Source organism: Globicephala melas, chromosome 1 (assembly GCF_963455315.2).
Source record: "Globicephala melas chromosome 1, mGloMel1.2, whole genome shotgun sequence".
Taxonomy (NCBI): domain Eukaryota; kingdom Metazoa; phylum Chordata; class Mammalia; order Artiodactyla; family Delphinidae; genus Globicephala; species Globicephala melas.
In genome coordinates this window covers 175,033,038-175,047,141 of record NC_083314.1, presented here as the reverse complement: position 1 = coordinate 175,047,141, position 14,104 = coordinate 175,033,038, and the positions used below count along the sequence as shown (strand labels likewise).

At 54.1% G+C, this 14,104-nt stretch overlaps 2 protein-coding genes across 2 annotated transcripts in view; both read left to right on the top strand.

Annotated features, from left to right (window-relative positions):
* PADI1 (peptidyl arginine deiminase 1) overlaps positions 1–735 on the top strand; it is a 32,097-nt gene extending 31,362 nt beyond the window's left edge. The window contains exon 16 of the mRNA XM_030876950.2: positions 502–735. Within this exon, the coding sequence (XP_030732810.1) occupies positions 502–735 (234 nt within the window). The remainder of the gene's footprint in view (positions 1–501) is intronic.
* Positions 736–4,635: 3,900 nt separating this feature from the next.
* LOC115863736 (protein-arginine deiminase type-3) overlaps positions 4,636–14,104 on the top strand; it is a 62,935-nt gene continuing 53,466 nt past the window's right edge. The window contains 3 exon segments of the mRNA XM_030876917.2: positions 4,636–4,727; positions 11,286–11,466; positions 13,870–13,936. Coding sequence (XP_030732777.2) covers positions 4,636–4,727; positions 11,286–11,466; positions 13,870–13,936 — 340 coding nt within the window.

Here is a 14,104-nt window from a genome sequence, read left to right as displayed (position 1 = left end):
CTGGCACGTAGAAGATGCTCAATAAACGGTAACAATTATCAGGGCTTCCAGGAACGGTTGAGCTTGGTGTGTACTGCACAAATAAATGCACCACACCTGTGACATTCACACCGTGGACCTTGTAGATGGATACATTTGCTGTACAAGTTTTTGGCAGATAACGGTAAAATCTTGTTCTAACAAAGTCATCATAATCTACTTTTCTGATAGATGGAGGAAAGTGTTGGAGGAAGGGGTGACTTTTATTTATATGAAGTTACCATGTATGTTACTGGCAGCCCTGCCTGTTATTAATCCTCTCTTCCAACTACGGATCTATGCCTTTTCTGCTTCCATAGACCTTAGTTCTTGAGAGAGTGCCAGCCTTAGTGGCCCGGAGATGCTGGCAAAGATGGGACAGGCCCTGGGGATGGGTCCGCCAGAGCCAGAACCCAGAAGGGGCCGCAGGTGTAGAGCATCCCCAGCTAACCAGGTCTCTTTCTTGCCTTGTCTCTTCTACAGGTGAACATGGTGGTCTTAGGCAAGTACCTGGGCATCCCCAAACCCTACGGGCCCATAATCAACGGCTGCTGCTGCCTGGAGGAGAAGGTGCGGTCCCTTTTGGAGCCTCTGGGCCTCTGCTGTACCTTCATCGATGACTACTTGTCCTACCACGAGCTGTGTGGAGAGATCCACTGCGGCACCAACGTGCGCCGGAAGCCGTTTCCCTTCAAGTGGTGGCACGTGGTGCCCTGAGCCTGCTCCCCACACGCCATCCTCTCTCCCCACCTGCCAGGGAATTCCGCCAGGATAAGGAACCTCCACCTGGCCTCCATCCTCTTGGGGGAGCCTTGGACGCTTCCCCCTGTGTGCCCGCAAGTGTGCTGGTCACCGTGGGTACCAGGATACAGGGATGGACCCCGCACATCCTCACCTCTGGCGTGGCCTACAGGGCCTGGGGCGTGGGGTGAGAGCCCTGGGTCTAGGCCACCGGTGGCTCTTGTAAGACCAGGAAGGGGGATTTGGGCCCCCTTTTTCCTTTTCTGGCTATCTTCTCCTCCAGGGGGCCCCCAGGCTGTGATCTCCTAGCACTCCTCAGCCATATTTATGTAGGCGAATAAGAGCAGGAAAACTCAGCATCTGATGGCCTGTTTCTTTTTTTTTTTAAACATCTTTATTAGAGTATAAGTGCTTTACTGTTTTAAAAAGAAAAAGCAACAACCCCCCTTTAATACCTGACTCCCTCCTCAGAAGGGTGCCTGTTACCTGTTTGGAAAGCCTTTAATTACACGTGCTGGCTGCTTCCGGCTCACAAACGCTGAGAGGCCAAGGTGAGGCCCGAGGAGGGTGCATGGAGGAAGGCTGGGCAGGAGGCGAGGAGGCCAGGATGGCAGAGGAGGCTGAGGCACGGGGATAAAACCCGGGACCTGGCCTCTGCGCCCTAGGCCTCCCAGGCTTTAAGTTTTGGACTCTGGATGTGATGGGGTCTGGCTGTTCCAGATGCAGCAAGGAGAGGGGGCCTAGATGTTAGAAGCGGGTGGGGGGTCATTAGGTTATCTTTGAGGGTGGGGTTTAATTTCCTTTAATAGTCTTTCATTATTCCCCTTCGTTCTGCCGGCAGTGGGAGGGAAGGCTCGCCCCGTCTCTCTCAGCAACTCAGAGACCCTGCAGGTAGCTTGGGTTTCACCTGTGAGTAAAGCCCCGTGGCAGGCCTGTGTCCCCTCCCACAGAAGGCAAGGCAGAGCTGCCACGGGAATTTAATAGCCTGGGCCCAGGTGAGGTCACCGGGACGTGCACAGGCAAGCTGGCTTGGCCGGTGCAGGGCGAGAGGTGGCCCCTGCCCCAGACAAGCGTGGGCAGGAGGCAACCGGCCGGCCTTCCTCTCCCACAGCCTCTGGGCCTCTACCTTCTGGGTTTTCTCCCTGGCTCTCGGTGACATTTAGATTGAGCCACCTGCCCTTAAACTCTTTTAGCTGTGGAACACTTAGCCATCAGAGGCTACCACGGAGACCCAGCATGTGAAACTGGTGAAAACAGAACTGCTCTGGTTTAAGGTGGCGGGGGTGGTGTACGAGGATCCTCCCCTTCCCGGAGGTTCTGGGGAACCCCGTTTGCAAGCCCCTGGTCTAGCCTGTGCACTTTCTGCTCATAACCGTGATGCCCCTTAGACTGAGCCAAGAGGAGAAGGGATCTCTTCGGCGGCCAAGGATGTGCAGCTGGGGTTCCCCAGGGAAGGCGCTGCGGGTGGGAGGGGAGTGGCGTTGAGTACAGGGAGCTCTGGAATTGCTGCTGGGCTGTTTGGGGGGGGGTTGCTGATGTTCCCTCCGAGAATGTTCCAGGTGACTGGTCACCTCCTTTCAGATTAATAAAAATGTCAACATGCGTTTCTTCAAGTGGCTGCCTCCTTAGCTTCTGTTCGTTGGGCCGTGGGGAGGAGGGGAGGGAAGCGGGGGGAGAGGTGCTCTCAGTGCCACCCACAATGCTACCAGCTCCCTGGCTCAACTTCCACTGGCCATGGGCAGCTCCTACCCAGCTGGGAGAGCCCCCAGGGCCAGTGCCAGGCAGGCAGGCGGACGCAGCAGGATGGCTGGCACACGCCCATTGCCGTGAGGCTGCCTGCCCTGCTGAGATGGCTATGGGGGAGGGTTGGTCCTATCTCTTCATCCCTCTCCCTTCCCTGGTCTATCTCCTCCATCTCTCAGAGGGCAGGCAGGCTGGGCCCTATTGGCAGAGTGGGAGAGTCCCCAGCAGGACTGGTGCCCAGGGCCACAGGCCAATATAATTCCCTTGAATTCCTGCCTCTAAAGCTACTAAGCTACGCAGCCTCAGTGGTCTGATTTCAGGGACCCGAAATTATCACCCCTCTCATCCTACACACTTGCTGCTGCCTCAGATGGCTCCCCTGACACTCACTCACTCACTCATTCACTTTATTTTAGATTTGTTGTGGACTAAGAGGCAAAAAGTTGCTGCCCATCAGTCATGGACACTTTAGTCTGAATGAACCACCAATCTCTTTCTAAAAGCTGGCATGTAGTAACTGGGGAGAAGTGAAAGCATGAGTCTACTTCCAAAGGGAGATCCAGGGCTCTAAGCTGGAGGCTATCCTGTCGCCATCACAGTGGGCCAGTGCCCAGAGAAATGCCCCTGCTTCTGTATCTGTTCCCCAGCTGTGCCCACAAACAGGCTATGGAGCCTGCCTGAGGCTTCCTCCTGAACTCTGACTCTTACCCAGAGCTGAGTCAGCCCCCAAGCCGTTTTACAGCCAAAAAAGTGAAGCTGTCCCTGGACCCAGCAGTCCAGCAGCTCTCCTTGAGAAGAACATCGTTACCAGAACCTGGGATATAGGGGTGCCAGTCTTAGAATCTTGCTGAGATCCTTGAATTGGTGTGAATGCACTAGCCGGGGACTCGGGGAGCAGATATTGGTCCTCACCCTGCCTCAGATTGTCAGCATCACCGGGGAGGAGGGAGGAAACCTCTATTCAGCACCTTCTGAGCCTTGCTGGACAGGGTGTGTCCCACCATTATCTCTGCCAGGGCTGGTGAATAGCCACATTTTCTACGGATGCGGACACCAAGGCTGCAAGAGAGGGGACGTAACCCCCAAGGCCACACAGCCAGTGCCTGGTGGCACCTGGGTCCAAACCTGAGACTCCTCTCCCCAGAGCCCTCGCTCTTTCTGTTTCAGGGGGCCGAATGCCCCTCTGGGCTCAGTTTCCCCACCTAATGAGTGAGCCTTCCTACTCTGACATTCTAAGCTCCTGGCCAGAGAGGGTTTCCACCCTTATCACTAACTCCTTCCAGAGGCTTTAGGCATCTAACAATAATAACAATAACAACAACAACCATAATAAAAGAATACTGAGCTCCACACTAGAGCTCTACCCACGTTTTCCCCTTTAACCCTCATAACAACCATTTTTCAGATGCCAAAAGTGAGGCACAGAGCAATTAAGTGACTTGCCCCTGGTCACCCAGTCAGGATGTAATTGAGGCAGGGCTGAAATCCAGTCCTGCCTGCAAAATCCATGCTCTTAAGAAAAAAGTTGGTGTCCCTCAAAGTGCCTCAAAATGCTATAGGGGTGCTTGTAAAAAAAAAAAAAAAAGACTCCAGACACCAGGCTGCTTATCAAATTGGAGGCCAGGCCTGGGAATCTGCATTTTCATCAGTTCCTCCATCAGGATAGAGAAACTCCCCACTAAAGCAATGATCTCTGAAAATGCAGAAAAAGGGGTGAAGAGGCTGAGTGTGGAAAGCAAGGAAGGTCCCCTGATCCATACCCTGCACCTCTGCACGCCCCCAGGGTCCTGGTGCCTTGGCGAGGTACTTACTTGCTCCCCTTAAAGTCAGAAATTAACTCTCTCTGCGCCTGGGCGGGAGCAACAGGTTCATATGCAAATATTGGGTTCCTTCCGGCCAATCCTGAGCTCTTGGCTCTGGGAAGGGGCTGGGCTTCCAGGACTGGAGCCAATGAATTAGCATCTTGGGCTGGAAGGGAAAGGCCAAGGGCTTTTATTTATTTATTTATTTATTTATTAACATTTTTATTGGAGTATAATTGCTTTACAATGGTGTGTTAGTTTCCGCTTTATAACAAAGGCTTTTAAACCACATGCCAGGGGTTTTGTGGCCCAAGCCCAGCCCAAGGCTAGCATGTCTCTGCAGAGGATCGTGCGAGTGTCCCTGGAGCATCCCACCAGTGCCGTGTGTGTGGCTGGCGTGGAGACCCTCGTGGACATTTATGGGTAAGAGCCAGAAGCCTGGGGGTTTGCAGGCCCCCGGTGCTGACCTCTTGGGCTCTCCCTGCGAGCTGTGTGGGGCTTCCTCAAGGCTCAGGCCTGACTTGGCTGCCCTCTCCTGAGCCTTGGCCTTGGCATAGTTGTCAATCATGGAAGCTGGGGTCCTCGTCTTTCTCAGCCAGGCTTCTTAAAGAACCCCCGCTAGCGGGTGTTAAGTGTGGGAGACTGAATGGGGGTAGAGAGGCTTCTACTCACTAGATGCTGGTAGCACACCCCGACTTATGACAACCAAAAACATCTCCAGACGTTGCCAAGTGTGCCCTGGAGGAAAAATCACACCCTGCTGAGAACCAGTGTCTCAGACTAAGACTTTAAAAATTGGAGTGAACTTAGAAGCAGAGATGGGGTTGGTCCCAGGGCATTAGATGACAGGGGGTGAGGAGCTGGTCATGGGAGGGAACCAAGTCTGGAGCAAGCCCTCCAAGCTAGTAGGAGGAGCTAAAGCCCAGTTGAGGGTGGGTGGGCAGTGAGGAGTGGGAAGGGGATTCAGCTGATCCTGCAGCAGGTGGCAGCCACAGAGGGGTGATGAGGGAGGAGGTGTACCTGTGCCGGCTGGCACCGCCACCTCCTCCAGGGCTGTGTGCCCACGGCTGCCTCATGCCCTGGCTTCCTCACGCCCATGGGGCAGACGTGTCTCTAGTTTGACCTGCCCCAGGAAGCCCGGGGGCTGGTTCCTTCCCTGCAGACCTTCCTAGAGGATGGAGGAAGGATTTGGGCCACGAGAGGCAAAGGCAGCAGTATCTTGGGGTGTTGTGGATAGATGGGCCACTTTGGGGTTTGCAAAGGAGCTGTGGGTGGGACAGTCACAGGGCGGGGGGTGGAGCGTCTGGCACCCTCACACGGGGGACCCTTGGGCCTCCAATAACCAGACCACATTGGGGATGGGGGAGAGCTCCTAGTTTGTTCTTTCACACATTCATCAAGTATTTCAAGTATTTTGGGGGGGTCTATTGCGTGCCAGGCATGGGGACACAATGGTGAGCAAGCAGGCGTGGTCCCTGCCCTCTGAGAACCCTGTCCTGCAGTTCTAGCAGAGGCTGGACCGCCTTGCAGGGGTGCTGTGGAAAGGATTCCTGTCTTGCAAGGGGAACGGGACTGGACTAATTCTAAAGTCCCTTCCGGCTCAGAGATACAGTGATTTAGGAATCCTTGGTGCTCAGACTGTGGGCCAACAAGAGGAAGGGCACTGGGCTTGGTGGCTCAGTCCTGGCTCTGCGATCTAGCAGCTCTCTGACCTTGGGAAAGTCACTTAATCTCTCAAGTCGCTCTTTCTTCGTCTATAGAATGAAGGTCATCATAATATCAGCAATGATACTTAGAGGCTGCTCCATGCCAGTCACTGCCCTAAAGGCTTAACATATATTAACTGAGGCTCACAGCCATTCTGTGAGATGGGTACTGTCTTCATCCTCATTGCAGAGATGAGGAAACTGAGGCACAGACAGGCTAAGTCACTTGCCCCATGTCACACAACCAGTGAGGAGAGGCAGAGCCAGGATGCAGCCCGAGCGCTTTGGCCTTCACTTCAAAGGGCTATTGGGACGATTGAATGAGATTGTGCGTGTAGTGCGCGTAGGCGATGGCTGGCATGTGAACATTCGATTATGGTAACTGCTACCATTATAACCACCATCATCATCATTTTAAGTATCCTTCCTGGGTCTCTAGACAGCCTCAAGCGTCCCCAAACCTGCCATCCGCAAGATGGCTGGGGAACAAACTCTGAGCCATACTGGGAGAAGGAGGAAATGGGAAAAGAGAAATTAACACAGGCTGAGCAGTCAGGGCAGGCTTCCTGGAGAAAGGGCACCAACCAGAGCCTTGCAGGATGAGCAAGACCATTGGGGCTCTCTGATCACTAGTGGATTAAACCCTGTCTTCCTTCCTTCCACTGAGCTGGAGATGGCCCAGACTTGGTGAGGGTGTTTTGCTCTCCTGAATACAGATTCTTTTTTTATTGCGGCACGCGGGCCTCTCACTGTTGTGGCCTCTCCCATTGCGGAGCACAGGTTCCGGACGCGCAGGCTCAGTGGCCATGGCTCACGGGCCCAGCCGCTTCGCGGCATGTGGGATCTTCCCGGACCGGGGCACGAACCTGTGTCCCCTGCATCGGCAGGCGGACTCTCAACCACTGCGCCACCAGGGAAGCCCCTGAATAGGGATTCTTAGGGAGGAGGGTAAGGAAGGGTAATACACAGGTGTGCTGAGCCACGCATCAGATGTGCAGCCAGGGTTGAGAACCGCTGCCCTAGCTGGAAGGGCAGACAGCTCACCCCTTGCTCAGCAGAGGTGGTCTAATAGAAGGAAAAGGCTTGGGGCACCGGGGGCCAGGAACCCAGAGTTTTGGCCCTAGCTCTTTCACCCTTTGCTATGTCATCTTGAGTAACTTTCTGCTCCTTCCTGGGCCTCAGTTTCCCCATAGGTACTCTGAGGAGGTTGGCGTAGAAGAGTGGATTTCAAGCTCTGCTCATGGAGGCCTCTGAGCCTCCTCCCTGGTTTGACAAGGCACCTCCCCTTCTGTCTCTACCAGATTTTGTTTGCTGTAAAGCTCCAACCTGCCTGTGCAGAGAGCTGGGCTCTGGGAGGTGGACGCATCTTTAACTCTCTTAACTACTTGAACTTTGTAAAAAGTGTTTGTGTGACTGCCATTTTCCAGGGGCAGGAAGACGTGGAATTAAGGAGGGGCAGTGACTTCCTGAATTGTGTTCTGTTGGTGAGGCCAGTGCAGCCGGGGATCTGGGAGCCTCACTGAAGAGGGAGGGGCAGCTGGTACCCAGAGCCTGAGCTGTTGGGGCCTTGGTCTCCTCGGCTCCTATGGGCCAATTTGCTGGGGACCTTGGTGGTCAGCTTGTCAACTTTCCTGTTTTCAGCCACAAAGACCTTTGCTGTCAATTTCGTGGCTCTGAAATGTCTGATTTTGTTTTCCCAGAGGTGGAGGCCCTGAGCCCTTGAAGGGAGAGAGTGGGTTTCAGTTTGCAAGGGAGTGGGGACAGAACTGGCTGTGAGTCCTGGCTCTGTCACTCACCAGCTGTGTGACTTTGAGCAAGTCACCTGTCATCTCTGGGCCTCAGTTTTCTTATCTGTAAAGTGGGGGAAATAGTACTGACGTCCTATGACTAGGAGAGCCGTCTTCATCACCCTTGTCGCCACCATCATCCTCACCATTGAAGGGGTGGCACGACTCTAAAGGAAGACCTGACCTGTCTTGATTCCCAGGAGGGCGTGAGCTAGCATTGAGTCACTCCCACACTCCCGGGGGACCAGGGTGCACTGTTTCTGAGACAGTCCATCTTTAGCCATGGTCCTCAGACTTCACTGGGCATCAGTGTGGTTTAAAATGCAGGTTCCTGAGCTCTGACTGCAGAACTTATGGTTCTGGAATCTGCATTTTCAACAGCTAGATCTGAAGTTGACCACTGTGAGGGTGACCAGCTGTCTCAGTTTGCCCAAGACTTTCTAGGTTTTAGCATGGAATGTCCTGCACCCCAGGAAATGCCTCAGTCCCTGGCAAACCAGAACTGTTGGTCATCCCATCATGTTTTCCCCACTGTGCACCAGCTCCTAGGCTGGCTGTACTACTGGATCAGTTGGGCCCTTGGGCTGGCTAGAAGGGCTCAGGGCTGGGGAGGGTCTTGGACTGTCCTACTCATTGGGAGAGGACGAGGTCCCCAGCCACAAGTGCCTCTAGGACTGGGCTGGGGACGCTGTCTAGAGCAGCATGCCGCACTCGGGGTGGCCTGGCTGGAGGAAGAACTTCATCCTCGTGAGCCTCTGGCCGCTTTCCCTGTCCTCCAGAAAATGGGGAATCCAGATCCTCCTGTACCTGACGCAGCCTCTCCGCCTAGAAACCTCCCCTTTGATCTTCCTAACACGCGGCTGCAGGATGGAGCATGAGTACGAGACTGGGAGTCTAGGGCCCTGTCTTCTAGTCTCTCCTCTTCTGGGCCTCAGTTTCCCCAGCAGTGAAATGAGGGCATGGGTTCAGGTGCCTCCAAATTTTACTCATCCCCAGTGTTTACTCACACTCCTTTCGTCTTCTCATCACCCCACTCTATAGATGTAGACACTGAGGCACAGGGAGGCCAGGTCACTTCCTCAAGGTCACACAGCTAGTGAGCGGTGGGGCTGGGATTTGAACCCAGGCTTCCTGCCCCCAGAGTCCACAGGCTTAGCCACCTCGTCATGGTTCCACTGTGTTGCCTCTCCTAATCAGGAACCATCGCTGGCTTCCCATGACATAGGGGTGAAATGAAAATGAGCTCGTTGCAGCCTGAGTTTGCACTTGACCTCCTAAGGCTCTGCAGTGGAAACCCCTTCCCCTTAGATGTGTCTCTTCCTTGTCCTCGGCTTACCTGCCTTCCTCCGGGAAGCCTTCCCCAGACACCCCAGTACACCCTTTCAAGCTGCTCCCATCCACCCATTTCCTGTGCCCTAATTTACCCTAGTGACCCCTTCCCCAGTCCTGGGCCGGTGGTTTTCCAAAAGACTTGCCCATCTATTATCGTGCCTGAGCCTCCCAATGGCCTGTGAGGATGGCCCAGTAGGTGTCATTATCCCACTTTACAGGTGAGGTAACAGGGCCCGGGGAGGCTAGGTGATCTGTTCAAGGTCGCCTGGCTCATGGGCCACCCAGCCCAGGCTAGAACCTGACTCTTGACCTTGGTCCTGGCTCTACCAAGCTCTCAGCTTCTTTGGGTCCCTCCTGGGCAGGGGCACTTCTATCTCCATCAGGGGTCCCCTGGTGCCTCATACAAGCCTCAGGCCAGGGAGGTGCAGGGGAGCTGGGCTGAGATACCCCAAACCAGAGGCTGGGGTCTGGGAACTGGGTGGGCTTCGTACCAGGAGGACCACCCAAGGCGCTCCGCTCTAGCTTGTGTTTGGGGGGAGGATGCTGGGGGCCCTTCGTACCCGGGTCTATCTCCATGAGGCTCTGTCTCTCCATATCTTTTCATGTCCCTTTGTCGCTGTCTCTGTGTCCCCATGTCTCTCTATCTAGATTCTCACACACCCAGGGCACAATAGGACAGAGCCCTGGAAATGACAGCTTCGGGAGTAGGGTTGCCAGATAGAATCCAGGATGCCTCGTTAAATTTGAAATCCAGATGAACAGTGAATACTTTTTTAGGGTAAGTATGTCCCAGATATTTCATGGGACATACTTATACTAACACAATTGTTTGTTGTTTATCTGAAATTCAAGTCCGACTGGGTGTTCCGTATTTTATTAAATCTGGCAGCCCTGCTTGGAAGGAGACACAGGTGTGTCAGCCCCTCCCACGTGGTGAGGATACCTGGCAGGGCCAAGCCCTGGAGTGGGACCCGCCTGGAGGAGTACAGTTAGGCTTCATGTATTTCTCTTTTTTTAAAGGAAAGGCGTGTCGAGAAGTGTCAGACTCATGCTGGCAGAGGAGGGAAGAGGGTGCTTTGGAGGACGTCTGCTTTCTTCCCCGTGGAGGCAGGGAAGGGAAAGGGCCTGGGTAGTGGTTGTGGCCAGCTGTGCAAGCTTGGGAAAGCCTCTTGCCCCTCCTGAGTCTCAGTTTCCCCACGTTAAGTGGGAGTAATGATCCCCTCCTTCTGGGACTGTGCTGAGGATTGGATGAGCTGATATTCAGAAAGTCGCAGGCAAGCCTGCCATGGTAAATGTTCAGAGGATGGGAGCCCTGGGGGTTATGATTACTGTTGTTATTACTCTTGGGTAAGAATGTGGACTCAGGAGCCAGAGGCCTGGGTTTGGACCCCAGTCCTACCACTAACTAGGTCCATGACCTTGGACAGTTTACTTTAACCTCAGTTTCCCACCTGTAAAATGGGAGACAATAATATTCGCTACCTCCTGGGGTTTTTGAGTGGATTACATGACATAAGGCGCATAAAGAAAGTCAAATAGGGCTGGCACCTAGCAAGGGCTCAACCGAAGTCAGCTACTGTTATCTCCCAGCTGGATGTGTGTGCTGCTTCCTCCAGGAAGCCTTCCGGTTCCTCTGGCCCACAGTGGTCTCTCCCTACATGGGATCCCACTGACCCCTGACCCCATCACCCTGAATCCCATCTGGCTGCCCTGGGCAGTGCTGTCCGCAGCTCCCTAGCCAGACTGAAGGCTCGGGGGCAATGGGTGTATCTTCTTCAGCCCAGCAGTGCCAGCATGCACAGTAGGCACCCCACAGACAATCAGAGGATGAAGAGACTGATTTCAAACAGGACTCCCAGACTAGCTGGAGTGGGGAAATGAGGTCTTAGGCCCACAGAGCAGCATGGAATTTTTAACTCTACAATTAATGCCTGGAGAACTCACAAGGGAAATGTTAATGAGCACAGAACCTTAGAATGTGAGAATGTTTATCTGTGTGTGAGGTCCAGGCTTGACTTCCAGGAGCTTGCTGTGAGAATCTGAGAGGCCTGGGGTAGTCAGGGAAGGCTTCCTGGAAGCAAGAGTTTGAGCCAGGGCTCAAGCATCTGAACAAGAGCTGCCCTCTAGCACTTCCCGTGGCTCCCTGCTCTTCCCAGGTCAGTACCTGAGGGAACAGAGATGTTTGAGGTCTGCGGAACCCCCGGTGTGGACATCTCCATCTCTCCCGGAGTGGAGAGGGACCAGGAACATGCAGACACCGGGCGGTGGTGCTTTGATGCGGGGTTGCAGATCGTCGTGGTCATGAACTCTCCCAGCAACGACCTCAACGACAGTCACGTAAGCAGGTCCCTTGGTCTGAGGGAGGGATGGGGAGGCAGTGATCTCACTCCACAAGGGCCCAGGGCCTTCTCTTTATCCAGAGTGCAGGGTAGCACAGTGGGTAAGTGCCTGGCCCTGGAGCCAGCCAGCTCTGCAACTTACAAACACAAACTGTGAGTCTGCTGGTGAGTCACATCACCGCTCTGGGCCTCAGTTCCCCCAACTGTAAAATGGGGATAATCATAGCGCCTTCCCCCTAGTGTTGAACAGGAGCCAGGCTTTGCTCCTTCTCTTGCTTCCCAGGACCCCTTGTGAAGGGAGGAGTTGTCCTAGTTCTTCTGTGTCGGGCCTCAGGTTCCCCATCTGTAGGCTGAGGGTTGACTTGTGGTCTCTGATACTCTGAGGGAGAGAAAGCAGAGATGGGGGAGGGAAGCCATTGCCTGGGGAGACCCCTTTCCCCAGGGGCCTCACCTTCCCCTAACCCACTCCCTTCCTGACCCCCATTCACTTCTCAGAGGCCGGATGCCTCCCCTTCCTCTCCTCTCTCTGCCCATTAAGTTTGAGTTTAACAAGACCCAGCTGGAGGCAGTGTTCTGGCCCCAGGGCAGGGGGGGATTTAAAAAGTGGGAGAAGTCGGGTGTCCCTCGACACAGGGCAGAGGGGATGCCCCCTAAAGGGGTGATGGGAACCAGGCCTTGTCGTGTGGGTGGCAGTTCCCCACTCCATGTCGGGAGCGATACTTTGGGAAACTGGCCCTTTAAGGAACACTGAACATGCGCCCAGCCTGGGGCAGCTGTGACCTCCCCCGGCCCCGACAGCAGCCCTGAGAGGCAGGGTCTGATCCCCATTTCACAGGTGGGGCCACCAAGGTTCAGAGTAACTGTCCTGGAGCCACATAGCCGATCAGTGGGAAGGCTAGAATTCAGGTGTCAGAGCTGCTCGACATCCAGGGACAGGCTCCCTCCATCACCCCCACATCTTTACCATCCATGTGTCTAAATTATCCTATCCAGGGAGTTCCGTGAGGCAGGTGGGGCAGAATGAACCCATTTTACAGACAAGGAAACAGACCAAGAAGGGGCGTGGCTTACCTGAAGTCACATGATTAGTAAGTAGCAGAGTTGGTGAGAGTCAGGACAGAGGCCCCCGGGGCAGGGCAAGAGGACCAGCCATCCTGTGAGGGGCCGCTCCTGGTTGCCCTGCACTGAGCCAGAGGCTGTGTGGATACCTCCCCAATCTGAGCTCCCTGGCACCGAGGACCGCAGGGACTGAGGAGGGTCATCAGAGTGTCCCCTACTTCCCCTCCCCCCCTTTGCCCGGGATCCAGGTAATTTTATGCCTGAGGTGAGCATCATTGCTGGGGCTTGACACATAGGGGTCAGTAACTGCAGGATTTAGGGGCTCCCAGGACAGAGGGGTGAGGGGTCTCTATAAAATCCTGAACCTTCTGGCCGAGTTGAGAACATCAGAGCCAAAAAGGGAAGGTCCACGTGGAGGGCGGTGGGTCAAAGCGGTTTGATACATCAGCCTGGAATTGCTTTATCATCATCACCATCTTCGGCCTCCCCTTTGACAGTTGTTGGGTGTGTGCTGTGAGCACCGTGTCAAGAATGTCACGTGCTTTCCTTTTTTAATCCTCATAGCCTATAATCAGTCCTATGGAACTAGTATTATCCCCATTCTACAGCTGAGCAAATTGAGGCCCAGACAGGACAGTAACTTTTCCCAGGATATTCTCACATGGTGGATGCAGAATCTGGGCCCAGGACCCCTGACTCCAGAACTCTGCACTGACTCTTACATCACAGCCCCTGCCCTCTAATAACAGTAGCTGGTATTTCTTGGGTGTTTCCTATAAGGTTCGTCTTTTACATGGATCATTTCAAATCTGCACTACAATCCTCTGAGGTAGGGACCTATATAAAGCCCATTTTGCAGATGAGGAGACTGAGGTAGCTCAGAAAGGTGAAGGGCCTTGGCCAAGGTCACAGAACCCAGAGGTGCTGGGCTCAAGTCTAGGCCTGTCTGAATCCCAGAGTGAAGAGAGTGTCCCTAAAGCCTGCCCAGTCCAAACTCCTCATTTTAGGAATGGCGAAACTGAGATCAGAAACAGGAGCCCCAGCTCCTGTTCTTTGGAGCAGGGGCTTGCCAAAAGCACACAGTAGTCATTGGCAGCACCAGGACACACGTCTCCATGGAATCCCTCACAAATTGTTCCCATTTTACAGATAGGCCAACTGAGGCATGGAAAAATAAACGGCACAGAGAAGGCTAAAGGAAGAGCTGGGTTGGTAAACTCAACTTTAGTGCACAGAGTTTCCTGGGAACTCCTCCCCTCCTTGCCAGATCCCCCAAGACCTGTGTTTTGGGGCAGGGCTCTTGGCTTCAGCCAACTTGACCTTGGGGCCCATCTCTCTACAGGTTCAGATTTCCTACCATTCCGGCCAAGAGCCTCTGGCCTATGCGGTGCTCTACCTCACCTGTGTGGGTAAGTCCAGGGCCTCAGCCAATGGCAGTGTGAAATTGGTGCAGGGTTAAATATAGACCAACGGAACAAATGGAGAACCAGAACCCAGACCCATGCTCATGTGGTTATCATGTGACACTCAATGAACCTGGAGCCCTACTCCACACCATACTCAAAAATAAATTCCAG